Source organism: Taeniopygia guttata, chromosome 3 (assembly GCF_048771995.1).
Source record: "Taeniopygia guttata chromosome 3, bTaeGut7.mat, whole genome shotgun sequence".
In the NCBI taxonomy this organism is placed as follows: Eukaryota; Metazoa; Chordata; class Aves; order Passeriformes; family Estrildidae; genus Taeniopygia; species Taeniopygia guttata.
Window position 1 is genome coordinate 26120612 of NC_133027.1, and position 13666 is coordinate 26134277.

The window sequence follows — 13666 nt, forward strand, 5'->3', positions numbered from 1 at the left end:
ACACAAATCCACCGTGATTGTCTAGGAAAATCTTGACTGAATTCAAATAGGAAGCAAAAATAATGTGCAATTGGGATGAACTACACAGAAATAATATAAACATATTTCCTGGGAAAACCTAAGAAAAATACAGCTTTGTTGTTCAGTAGAGCAAAGGACCTAGAGACAAGGACTCAGAACACGTTAATGTAGTCAGTGACTTCTTTGTCTTGCTTTTTACTGGCAAGATTTACCCTCAGGACTCCCAAGTCCCTGACCCTAGTGGCTGAAACGCTACCCAAATAAAAGAGCCAGAGTTAGGAATCAGTTCAGCAGCTTGAAGATAAATGAATCCATGTGAACAGAACGGATGAATTTCAGGGTGGGGAATGAGCTGACCAACACTGCAAAGTCACTTCCTGCCCTATTTGAGCATTCATGCACCAAAAGACATTTCCAATGATTCAAAATGGAAAATGCCACACCCATTTTCAGGAAGGCCAATCAGCTTTACCTCAGTTTCTGAGAAGTCTTTGGAACAAATTCTCATGGAAGCTGTCCAGGCACACAAAGAACAAAGAAGGTGCTTTGGGAAGAGTAAGTATGAATTTACTACTTCAAACTGTGCCCGACCAACCTGTTTTCTGTGATGATCTGACTAGATTTGTGGGCTTTTGAAGAGCTCTGGGTGTTGATCCCTTTGCTTTTAGGAAGATTTTGGATATGGTCTCCCATAGTATTCCTTGAGTCAAATTGGTCAAACCAATCAATAACTTTGATAGGTAAGAATATAACGGATGGAAACTTGTCTAGGCTGCTGGGCCCAAACATTTGGGATCAGTGGTACAGAGTCCACCTGGCAGCTGGTTATAAGGGAGGTCGCTAAAGGATCAGTACTGGCATTAGCACCCTTTTTAGTAGCTTGGACAATAGTACAGAATGTGTTCTCTGGAAGTTCACAGAGGATATAAGATCTGAGAGGTCTGCTCCATCATCCAAATTACCAATAACATTTTGGACTGAAACAGATCCAGGAAAGACTTGACAAGACATTATTCAAAATACACAAACAATTTTTTCTCTTACTGGCAACATGTTCTTTGAACAGGCTTTTTCTTTATTTTTTAAGCAGGCTGTGTACCTGCTTTCTATTGAATACACATGGACACAATATGACTCCCAAAACTGTGTCAAAAGCTGTCCACAAGTCACAAATATGTCCATTTGCAATACTAAGCAAGCATCGGGGATGTTAAGCTAGGCTTTCTAAGCTATAATACCTCAGATTCTCATAGTTTTTAAAGACAAACACTGTGTTCTTTCCGATGGTATTTTCCTAGCCCTTCAATGACAGTCATTAAGTGATCTCCACATACAGCTGCCATCTCAGACACTCTCAGTTGTCCCAGGATATGCAGGGTCAAAATATACACCCACATCCCATGGGATATCTATGTCTTTTTGGAGTAGTAACTGGAAGCAAGACAGGACGCCCTAAGACATCACAATTTTTCAAAAATCTGTATGCTTTTAATACAAAATCCCTGAGTCATACCTTGTGCTGAGTTGTATGTAATATTCTAATGTGTTTTGCACACACTCCAGAAGTACAGTGAAGGTAGTTGAAAGTAAAGAACCTTTAAAAAAATGGAGCTGTGTTCACTGACTCTTCACACAGATCTATTGAATATCTATATATTCATTTTCATTAACATCAGTGCTCATAGGAGGTGAATATCGAGCTTTTCTGTCCCAGTTATTATATTAGAGGGAATTTAAAACTCATGCATATAGAGTACAAGTCATTTTGCAAAAAAGTGTGACTGAAAAATGTGGAAAATATGAACAGGAGAAAGTCAGGAAAGCCACAATATGGTTTTTAATAGCACCCAAGCAGGCAAACAAATGAAAGCTGAAGATTGTGTTTTTGCCAGCTCTCTCTCGCAGTGACATTTTCATATTCAAGAACATGTACAGAAGTTTTAGGGCCAGGATGTAGCAGAAGTTTCTATACTTAAAGGTGAGAATCTGAATAATACATATATAAGTCATTGCACCAATGTCATCACTGTTGTGATACTCTGAGCCATTTGAGTATAGGTTCAAATGATGTATGGTCACACCAGAATACCTGGTAAAATGGCCAGCATGTACAGACTGTAAGCCATCTAACCCGTTCACCTATGAAGAAAGTGAGACTCAGGAAAGTCTGAATTCCTTCCCTAAATTCTACCTTTCATGTAGGGCAAATGTTGTGTGTCATATAACATTTTATGTAAGTATCAAATGTGACATTTATAATAAGATCTGGTGCTAAGGATTCAATTTCACATACTGTAGCTTCAAAGCCCATATGCTTATTCTGTCAAGAATCAAAACCATAGGCTATTGTGATTGAGAAAACATTGTTCCTCGGTGGAATCTAAACCCCTACATAGCAGAAAAAACTGTGTAAGGAGGTCAATAAAATATATGTATAATAAATTTCATTAGATTTTTTTTTCCATGGGAAATAAAGACATGAAAACATGTTTATACATACTATTACAAAATACTATATTTTGAATCAGTTTGTGTAATGCCAATCAATAGCATACACAAAATGTAGCCTTAAGTATTTTTTTCTGGTTTTATCTCCATATGAATAAAAATTATGTAGATTTGTTTTTTAGTTTCCTGGTGTAATTCACTACTCAGTATTTAAAAGTGGCTATTCTCTAGTGCCCAGTTACTCTGTAACTTTTTATAGACAATGCTAAAGAAATTAAAATTTAGCCAGCTTTTTTTAGGGGAGACGTAATGTGATGTACTTTGTAAGCAACCTGCCTGGTTTTGGTTTGGTTTGAGGATTTTATCTTTTTTTCTTACATCTACAGTCTGACAAAAATAAAACTTGGTAAATAAAAAAGTGTTTAATCCTCTGTGCATAGCAGGCAGGTAGAGCCTGAATGCTAAGCTTAATTCTGTCTGTCTTTACACTGCATTGATGTCATCTCCTCTTGAAGTTCTTAGCAACACAGGGATGATGACCCCAAGTCTGTCAACAATTTTCCAGGTGTTACAATAAATAATATATAAGATTTTATTCTCTTCATACTGAGATTGTGTATATGACAGAATCACAGAATGTTAGCTGTAAGTGACCTTAAAGATCATCTACTTCCAACTCCCCTACTAGGGACAGGGAGTCCCCTCATTTTCCACTAGACCAGGTCTCTTCCCACCTAAACCATTCTATGATTTCGTGAAACTTCATGAATAATTAAATAAACGTCTTCCCTTTGAAAGGGAAGAGCTGAGCTATCCGGTGGAGCTTTCCTTTTTGACATACTGAGAACACAGTAAAGCTAATTGCTGAAATCCAAGAACTTAAAAAGTAAGAAGGGAAAAAGAAGAAGGCAAAATATAAAATGCAAGAGGCAAAAGAAAGATGAAAAAAGGCAAGAGCAAGAGGAAACAGGAGAAAACAAAAGAAAAAGAAAAAAAGAAAAGGGGGGGGAATAAAAGAAAATGAAGAAGAAAGAAGCAAGGAGGAAGTGGTGCCATATGATTGTGGTAAAGTTGAGACTGATGTATATAGAGAGAAATATTAGAAGTCTGTCATATATGAATGACAACATACCTATCTGTGTCTGGCTACATTACCTCTGGCTATGTAAGTGAGCATTTTTCACTGTCAGTGTCTGCCTTAATTGCTGTAAGTACAAGATCATGGAAGAAGCTTAGAAACAAAAGACCTACATGACACAATTATCTTTGCCGGTCACTGCGTCAAGTGTCTTGCATCAAGGAGTTGAATGAGGATTGAATATAGTCTATTGACTATCTTCCATGAGAAAAATGATTGGCAAAATTCTTTGGTTTTTCCCAAAATCTTTTATGTTTTAATTTGAAGATGTGAATTTTACTTTTGAAGTTCTGCTCACTACTGAAGTTCCAAGTAGAGAGCTTGGACAATTAGCCTTCTCCACAAACTCAAATGGGTACAGTGTATCCCCTAGATCCTGGGGCTGGAAAAGAGAAGTAAAAGAGCATAGCTTTTCTCTGATAGCAGGCTCTCCACATGGAGGGATTATATTGTGAAAAGACTCAGAGATCAGAGCAATAAGATTGTATTTTCTTCTCTGTGTCTTTTTCACACACTGGTGACGTGGATAGAATCTGTACATTGCTTTTGCAGCCTTCAGCATGCTCATCCACAGCATTTCATGAGTATTGTTGCAGTAGTTATTAAAAGACTTCTGGATCACTTATGGTGGGAAAAGCCCAGTGAGCAATCATTAATGACACCCACACAAAAGAAATTTGTGACATGGGGATTGTGAGGCAAACTTCAAGGCAGGAGCATGGAATGTGGTTTGCTATACCTTCAAACATTTTTGCCACAGAGGATGTTGCTATGTGAAGCTGTGGTCATTTACCTACCTTCAGCTTTGGCATCTTTTCCAGCCTGGCTATATCTTAACTGCCTCCCTCTCCAGCCAATGGTCAAAGCCTCTGATTTTGATGCAAGTGCGTGTGCAATTGCTTCTTAACCTGATCTTGTTTTAACAGTATGGTTTTCCTGAACTGAAATCTCTTTTGAAAGAGATCTGCTATGGATCAACATATGTAGTGATGTACTCTATGCTTATGTAAACTTTAAAGAGATTAGGAGAAAGTTTGTTTCATAATGCACATTTCACTAGAGATGTTCTGATTTTTCTTGTTTTACAACAAGGTCTGGAGCACAACTGAATTCAAAGACAACACTGAAAAGTATTTTGAGATTTACAGACAGCTCTCCCTGAGGTAATTCTTTTGTCAGTGCAATGTGATAAGGTTGTGTTTTCCCAGGGTATACCAGCAAGAAGCTTGTGATCAGCTTTCCTGCTATAAACAACAAAGCTTAAGGAATCTGTTCAGTTCTCAGTTTTTTCATGCTCCAGATACATAGGATTCAGTCTGAAACAGTGATATTTATATTTAGGTATCTTGTGTGTACCATATACTTAGGTAATTATCCCCTCACCAAAAATATTGTGATTCTTAAAATTAGCAGACTTTCCAGGGAATACGAAAAATTATTTAAATAATTTCTTTGATTTCTTTAGCAACTCAACAGCAATTTTTGGTTGGTATGGTAAAATTATCCTTCTGCAAAAGGTCTGGGAAAGGCTTTTTCATTGCATTAGAATAGTTTGTAGCCTGCCTCTGTCAAGGTTCTGAGACAGATATAAGTAATGCATATTGCTTATAACACTTCTCAAATAGGTGAGCCCCACCCCAAGGCAAAATTCCTCCCACAAAATACTGATTTCCTTACTTGTAGACATCCATGGGGTTTCAGAACAGCACTTATATTAAGGTTTTGATATGCTGTTATTAAATGTGTGATGCTTCTAGAAAGAAACACTTTCACATCCTTTTCCCAAAAAGTGGAAATATTCGTTCAGAAGTGAGAATATTTACAAAGAGACTTTGTAAATATTTCAGCCTTCAGCTGAAAGGATTGTTTCAGGAAAAACTGAAGCAAAATTTATTCCAGGCTCTAAAGCAATTAAGAACATTTTCCTGTGCATTATTGTCAGTATCTTTCAGGTAAGGGACCAAATTCACTCTGTAGAGGGATATATTTTATATTTATATAATTACTTGTCAGCTGATCTGAACTCCTAAACAGTTTACAATTTTTCAGATTGGTTAATCTTCCTCATTTCCAGTATTGAGATATTTGTGTTACATCTTGCCTTCTTCGGCTGAGAGGCAGTTTTTCTGAAGCTTCCTAGACAAGTAGGGGTGCAATAATTTTCTTTACCTCTGTTTTTTACTTATGCATAGTAAAGATATCATCCAGTTGCATACTGTGTAGGCTTAGTTCCAAGCTCAGACACAGCCTTTCTTAAACTGCTTGGTTATTTCACCCTCCTGGGGTCCATGATACATGTAATTGATCTGATTTACAGAAGGTAACGTAACAAAAAAAGGCTAACATAACAAAAGAGGAGTGGAAACGCTGCTTCTCAGTTCAGCCAGTGAGCTGCATCTTTTTGAGCTGTTGTGACTGCCTTGCATTTGAGCAGGTGCCCATACCTCCTATAAAAAGACTAGTAAATCATAGCTCCATCTTACCCCCAACACTTGGCATCCTAGAGGACTCCTGTTGACTACTGGATTTGTTGCGATTCTGATTTTTCCTTTTGGTATTGGCTGCTCGGACAGAGCGGAAAAGCACTTCACTTGCCTTGAAGAATGCGACCATGAATGGTTGCTTTGACTGAGGCCCATGTCTTCCAACCAGGCCAGCAGATTTAACATTGATACTTCGACCTAAAAGCAATGGAAATAGCAAGTTAAAAGATGAACTTCTGCCCCTCCCAAAGCCATAACAGAAGTTCAACTGCTGACTGAATCATAGCAAGGAATTTGCTGCAATCCTGAATTTATATGATTAGGAATCTATCCATGTTTTGTTGAACAAAACTTAAAAAGATAAAAAAATCTCTACAATTTGCAGAAGTTTCAACAGCTTTACAGATGCAATTTTTATTGCACAAAATTGCAGTCTCTGTTATATATCTTATTCATTACAGAGACATTTTATTTCTGTCTAATGCATGTATCTATGGAACTGAAAAATAAATGAGCCCCATTACAGTCTATTTCCTATAGAAAGAATAGTGTAATGTGGTCTTCTTATTTTGCATTGTTTCAGTGAGACATGGAACTTTATATCCCCAAAGCAAACCAGTAGCAAATAGAAGTGTACATAATAAATATAATTCTGCTTTAAAAATAAATATTGTGCAGTGTTACTTAAACTGGTCTTCATTCACCAGTAAAGGTATGAAGCCATTCAGTTGTTCAAGAGAAGAGAGTTTGAAATATGCATGTTATTGACTCTGGTTCTGTTCCCAGGGGATGTGCATATTTCTTTAAAATATTTGTTCAGTCAGGACTGTGTGGTAACCTCACTATATTATGTGGTCTAAACCTCACTGAAAGAAAGGAAAGCAAAACAAGTCACTGAAACTGCATCAGTGACATTTTAGCAAATAAACCCTCACTCTTAACAGAATTTATTTTGGCAGCATAAACACTTTTGTGCGTACGTGTATTATGCAGAGCCCTTCAACCGTCAGAAAATGAGACAGTGTCATGTGAAGCTGTGCAGCTGTGCAGGGTGGGGACACAGAGGTCCTTTAGGCGGGAGGGTTCGGGCACTGGCACCGTGAGCCGGGCAGCACCAGGGCGCCTCGGGATTCTTCTAAACCCGCTGGAAAATTTGTTACGTGGGTAACGAAGGAGCATCTGCCTCACAAATGTATAATGCTGTTAACCCAATCACCCTGAAAAAGAGCTTGAAAACAAGCATACGAGTAAACATTATAGAAATAAGCATATAGGTTTCCTTTTCAAACACAAACTCACAGTGGCTGCACGCCAGAGTCTATATTTCTTAAAAAAACTCTATCACTGGCGTAAATGAAAGAGGCAGTTTGATTTGTGGTTAAAGTAGTTTCCATTCTACTTCCACTGTAACAAATGTATTAATTCAGCTCAGACTTCCTCCTTCTGGCAGCCCTTTTGCAGTAAAAAGAGAAATTAGAAGTTCCAGCCAAATACCATACCTTGAACTGACCCACTTCAATACATAAACACTTTTACAACATGTTTATTCAGGTGTAGCACTTTAAATTGGTTTAAGATGTTTCCAGTGACAGAGAGCCCAGCAAAGGCAAGAGAAGAACTGAGAAAGTTAGCAGTTATGGAGCAGAGTAATTGGCAACATATTCTGAACAATTTTGATAATTACTTTTTTGACTGCAATGGAAAAATATATTTGCTGAAGCTTCTGATTTCATTTTAAATGCTTTTTTAGTCTTGTGTTTCTTTAATTCTTCTTTTCATGTGTTTGAGTTACTATTAAATAATTCAGTAACATTAATTTCTATATGTTCCAATCTTCAGTTGCAAGTCAGATATGAAAAACTGTACAGGCTATTCTCTATTCATAACAACATGGACAAGCTAGCTTCTCACCACAAAGTTCCACATTTCCCTTCATTCCTAGGGGGAATATTTTTTACTATTTTTCTTTACTTTTCATTCCAGTGAGTTTCAGAATTTTAATTTTATCTGCAAAATATTAATGGTGAACATTTTGAGAATACTATTAGATTTATATATTGAGAACTGTAAAGGTGTGTGAAGCTTTTCTGAATTTAAATTTAGGTTCTCTGAATTTACAATGGTGGATATTGTGTGCGAAGCAAAATATCCTTCAAACCAATGTGAACTCCCTTTAAAATAACTTTTAATATTATTAAGTTTCCTCTGGGTTTCCTTTAGACTTCAGCAATGAGATGGCTATTAAGATTCCACAAGTTAAGGCTTACTTGGTTATCCAGGGTATAGAGATATACTGTAAAAAATTAATCCTGCAACCCACAGCCTTTTTACACAGAGAAACAGCTTATGTGACTATATTCCTTTATGTGCTTGATCTTCTAAGCAGCCAGCATGAGATTTTAGGATTCATTTGTTAAATTCATGAATGGTATATGTACTGGATCTGCTTCTTGTGCAGAGGAAAACTTTTATTGACTTCTGTGGGTACATCGTTAAACTTTTCTCTCTCAGTTTATCATATACCTTAGCTTAACTGCAACTTTCAGAAAATGAAGCAATCAAAATATACACTGCCCTTGAGACACTGTATTTCTTCTGAGGAGGATCTCTGAACTGTTTGGTTTAGAAATTCAAACTACATATGTTGTCTCCATTTTAGGTTGCTTTTTTCCAAAAGAAAGTTTACATGTACAGGACTTCTATTATCCTTTATTTAAAAAAAAATTTAAAAAATGAAAGAAAAAAGAAAAAAAAAATGTATATGGGGGATATTTGCCTTCAGTCTAAAAAGCATCGCCCCTTCTTGAACAGGAGGTATTTCAAAGCATTCTGCCTCTGAAAAGCATCAAGCTTTCTGCCACAGCAGTAGCTCCACTGTGTGTGCCATGGTCTTGTTAGGTAGTCCTTACTTTTGTTTGTAGTGTCAGTTTCAGAATGCATTAAAAAAAAAATTGCTCTATCCTGAATGTCCCCTTGTAGCATTCATTTTTGTAAGTGGTTTTAATCTATCATTTCTTGTAAACATTTGCAAAACTCTTGGCTTCAATGACAACTGAAAAACCATGTCTCTTGGGCATGCAGTTGTTCCATACTGTGGCATTAAAGCAATACTTTCTAAAGTCAGCTGAATGACTCAGGCTGACCTGCTTAACTACACCCGGAGCTTCAGCCAGATGAAACTCATAAAACCAAAACAGCAAGGTTTGTCTTTTTGCTTCTCTTGAGCATCTCAGAACAATGTTGTCAAGCATTCTGAAAAATGGGCTCCATTCTGTCCTTCCATTAAATCTTTAATTCTGAGGATTTCAAATATTTTTTTCAGATTTCAAAAGAAAAGAAGAAATTGCAGGTAACCAGCAGTCCGCTATGCCTGCTCCACTGAACTTAGACACTGCAATTGCCCCTGCACCTAGGAAAAACCCCAAAAACACAATAGATGGATTTATCTGTGCAGTGATAGTCCAGAGCTCTTGTATTCTTCACATTATGGCATGCACTTCTCAATACTGCTCTGACGATTAATTATCTCCTCTACACACTGTAAAGTATATTTGTAGACTAAGACTTATTTAAAGCATTATGTTTCAAATTTGCTGAACTCCTTAGTCCTTATTCATAGGATTCTGAGTCTTTGGCAAGATGTGTTTGTTTGACTTGGCATTTAAACTTCTTTTTGACTTTTATACTATTCGATAGTAAAGTGCCCTTAGCAGTTTGCTTAAAAGCTTGCATGGAAGTTTGGGTTTGACTGACTGAACTGAATGAATATTATTTGCCTTTTCACATTCTCTTCCCTAATAATAAAGGAATCTCTGCTGCAAACATAACTGTGAAGTTCAGCTTACAAAAAGGTCCTATCTCAACAATCCTGACAATTTTGTGTTTTTTGTTTTTTTCACCCACAAAATAGGAACTGCACTCGGGTTGATAACTGCAGAGCTATTTGCTGTGTCACTCTGTCTGCTTCAGTGCTGTCACATGCAGTCATACCATAGAATTCTTTTTGTGAACTGATCGAGTTCCATCTTAAAAGTTCATTTCCCCTCCAGCTGCTCCAAATGGAAATGCAAGAGCCCTTCAAGCTTTCAATAATAACCTGTCTTGAAGTCTTGACCTGGAGACACATCCTTGTTTTTCATAACATTCAGAAAGCTGACTTTTTCTGAGACTGCCAGTGCAGATGCCAATGACAGTAAGATCTGTGCCTTGGCTTTATCTCCTCAGACAGTATATATGTTAAGTGAAATATTGATCGGACACTTATTTTGCAAGAGCTTTCAGTCATTATGCATCCTAGCCAGATTTACACTGGCAACACAGCACAAGGAGTAATTCCAAAATCCATTATTTTGTCCTGAGTCATCAGCCTGCACCAAACCACTCACTTTGTTATGAAAAACAAGAACTTATTTACTTTAAAAGTGTTCAAGAATTCACAAAGCACATTTTACAGATTAACCACTACTGCTAGGTCACAGTAGTTATTTTGGCAATAATTTTTCATATTTATACTTAGAAATGCAAAATTTAGTGATTCTGCAAATTCATTTCAACGCAGTTTGCTGCAATGCCACACCTATGGTTTCCTTCTTTTGGGAAGTGACATCTGAAATGAGGAAAGGCCTTTTAAAAAATATCCTGCACATCCAAGGTCCAATAATGTTTAATATTTGAGCAAAGCTCTAATTAGAGCCCAAAAGCTCTAACTATGAAAGCTCACAGAGTGGTTTTCAAAATTAGAGAGAAACTTTCGTGGTTTCTCATGTCCAAACAGCACTCTTGAGAGCAATGGGACTTGAAACAAAAGAATTGAAATGGAGTTTGGCTACCAGAGCTTATTTTTTAAAAAGACGAGAGAAGCTAGTAACACCAATGTGATGGTCCATATATAACACATCCTGAACACTCCAACTCTAAAGTATTTTTACTGTCTCTGTTGTATTATCTACATAAACTGTTGCTCAGACTTCTCCTTTGGTGGACACATTTATCTATAACAACATAAAATATGTTTTTGACACATGCTTTATGTGTTTTATTAACTCTTCTTCTCCCTGAAGGCTTTAAGGAATTCTGAGAAATGGGTGGTCTTGGATGCTCTGCTCTGCCTTTCCTAGGCTTCACGGGTTTAGTCAAGACTAAACTTTTTTTTTTTGCCAAATCTTACATTTAGTTGCTTTTACCGTGTTCATTTGAAGGAATTTTGGGTATCTTTTTGTGTTAATTTTGGTATTCATAAAGTTCTTGAAGGAGGCACTTGGGAACACATAAGGAACTCTGATATGCTGTATGATATGGCAGCACCATATATGCTTACACAAAAAATCAGATGTAATTATGCACAAAAATGGTCTGTAAGTACTTGATTTATCCTTCCAAGTTAATGCACTTAAACTGTGAGTGGCTTGTGGGAGTCCTGGGGCTTTTCTGCACCATTAAAAAATGTGTTCAGGAAGACAATAAAACAAGGAGAGATTAGATTAATTGGTCATCCACCAAAGAATAAAATGGATAAAAGCCTTCTGAATGGAATGGAACACAAATGCCATTATCTCTAACTAATGGTGTTGAGAAGCAGCTGTATCCTTCATCTGTCTGGGTGCAGGGTGTGGGGTGATTTGCACAGCTGTACAGCCAGGACCAGATGCACCAGTGGTGGTAGGAGAAGGGGTTGTGGGTGTGGTCGCTTGCTACAAGCCGGCACAATGACCGCCGTGTTTGCGACCAGCTGGAAACTGTGGTTTCATCTATCTGAGCAAATCAAAGAGCGTTGGAAGTGGATCATCCGCTCTGCTCAGGGTGGCAGTGTGCTCCTGGTGCACTTACATGCTGTGCCAGCTCCACCACAGAGTCAACAGAGCCTCAAGGCAGCACTGCAGCACTGGGACCTTTACCATGGGGACAGCTGTCATGGGATCACCCTGTTTTGGAGACTGAGAGACTCATCCCTCCAGCTTGTTTCACACCACAGTGTATTCCTGAACATGTTTAATTTAAAACTAGTGCAATTTTGGCCAAAGTCAGCTCTGAAACAGAAATGAATGTATCTGTACTTAGGCAGTGCTTGAGCCCAAGCTAATAAAACCTGCTGAGGGGCAGGATGTATTAACTCGGGTTCAGTGCTGTGCTAACATGGCTATATGGCTTCCAGATGGCCCAGAATTTAGTCAGAACTATTGCCTGCCAAAGTCCATATATATATATATATATATATATATATATATATATATATATATATAAATACATATTTCCTAAGTTCCCCCACTATAAGGACAGTAATGAAGGTGACATTGCTCCTCATACTCGGCCTTGTAAATACCAAATCCATCAAGAGGTTTAAAGGATCCCAGCAGCATCCCCCAGCGTACTTGATAGCTACCATGGTCATGTAAGCGAGGTGCCAAGGTGGTCTAGGGGCTGCTGTGAGATAAATTCATGACATTTAGTGTGGTAATGGTGAGGCCAAAACAACATCAAATATACAGCCAAGTACATGAAGAGGCCAGTGTGCTGCCACAGGTTGTCAAGCCTTAAAAGCAAACCAGCGACTCCACGCCACACCAAGAAATCTGCCTTTCTGAAGGCTTAGTTGGAGAAAGGTACCTTGGAAGATCCAGGCTAAAAGGAAGAGAGGGTAAAAAAGAGAGACTGTGGTTTTTAGTTTCTTCCCCAATATCTCTGAAGAATTTCACCAATCCTTCATGCAGCATGTAGGGTTAAGAACCAAACACCCTTCCATGGGGCATACATCAGAGCATACCCAAATTCATGCTGAAGGGGAAATTAGCCTTCCATAGGCTTCAATTGAACCTATTTTTTTCCAAGTTTGCTTTTGCTTGGAGGAAAAAAAATACTTGAAGTAATAGTCAATCAGGGAGCTGAGGGTTCCTGCTGCCTGCCCACCTCAAAAAGCAGGAAAGCCCAAAGAAACCTTCTATGGGACTATGTGGTAACAGAAATCATAATCTTTGTTTTTTCAAAGTAGACACCAGTTTCTTCCTTTGGTGTGCTGGTAGATGAAAAATAAGTGAGAGCTGCAGTAATCTAATAAAAGGCACAGAACTATATGACTGTGGGCCTACTCAGGATGTTGTGCTGAGAGCTGTGTATTTGGAATCCATTTTACTCTGTGGATCACCACCAATCACATTGCATGTTACCTCCCTCTTCCATTCTCTAACAACTCTAGGTTCTTCTCAGCAATGACAAAAATAGAAAAAGCATTAATCTTATAGCTGTTTATACCACTTCAGCAATAGTGATGCTCAGATCACTGCTAACATCCACTTATATAAATGATAGAAGTTAATACAAAGGTGCTGATTCACTAGAACAAGTTCTAACTCATAGGAGATGTGATATATTTACAGGAAAATATTGCATGAGCTTTTCAAATTGTTTTTGCGTCTGTATTGATTTTATGCTGCAATTCATCCACACTCATGCATCCATCAGCATGAAAAAGATCACCTCTCATTTGTATCATGACAGAAAGTTTTGGTGTCAAAAGTAGGGAATCGGCCAGAAGGGGATGCTGCAGAATGTTGAGGATACATTAAAAAAGAGAATCAAAAAA

At 37.8% G+C, this 13666-nt stretch overlaps 1 protein-coding gene across 2 annotated transcripts in view; it reads right to left on the minus strand.

Moving 5' to 3' along the window:
* BMP5 (bone morphogenetic protein 5) overlaps nt 1–13666 on the minus strand; it is a 65741-nt gene that overhangs the window by 18375 nt on the left and 33700 nt on the right. For both annotated transcript variants that reach the window (XM_002194989.7, XM_072926456.1), the window contains exon 4: nt 6091–6288. In XM_002194989.7, the coding sequence (XP_002195025.2) occupies nt 6091–6288 (198 nt within the window). The remainder of the gene's footprint in view (nt 1–6090; nt 6289–13666) is intronic.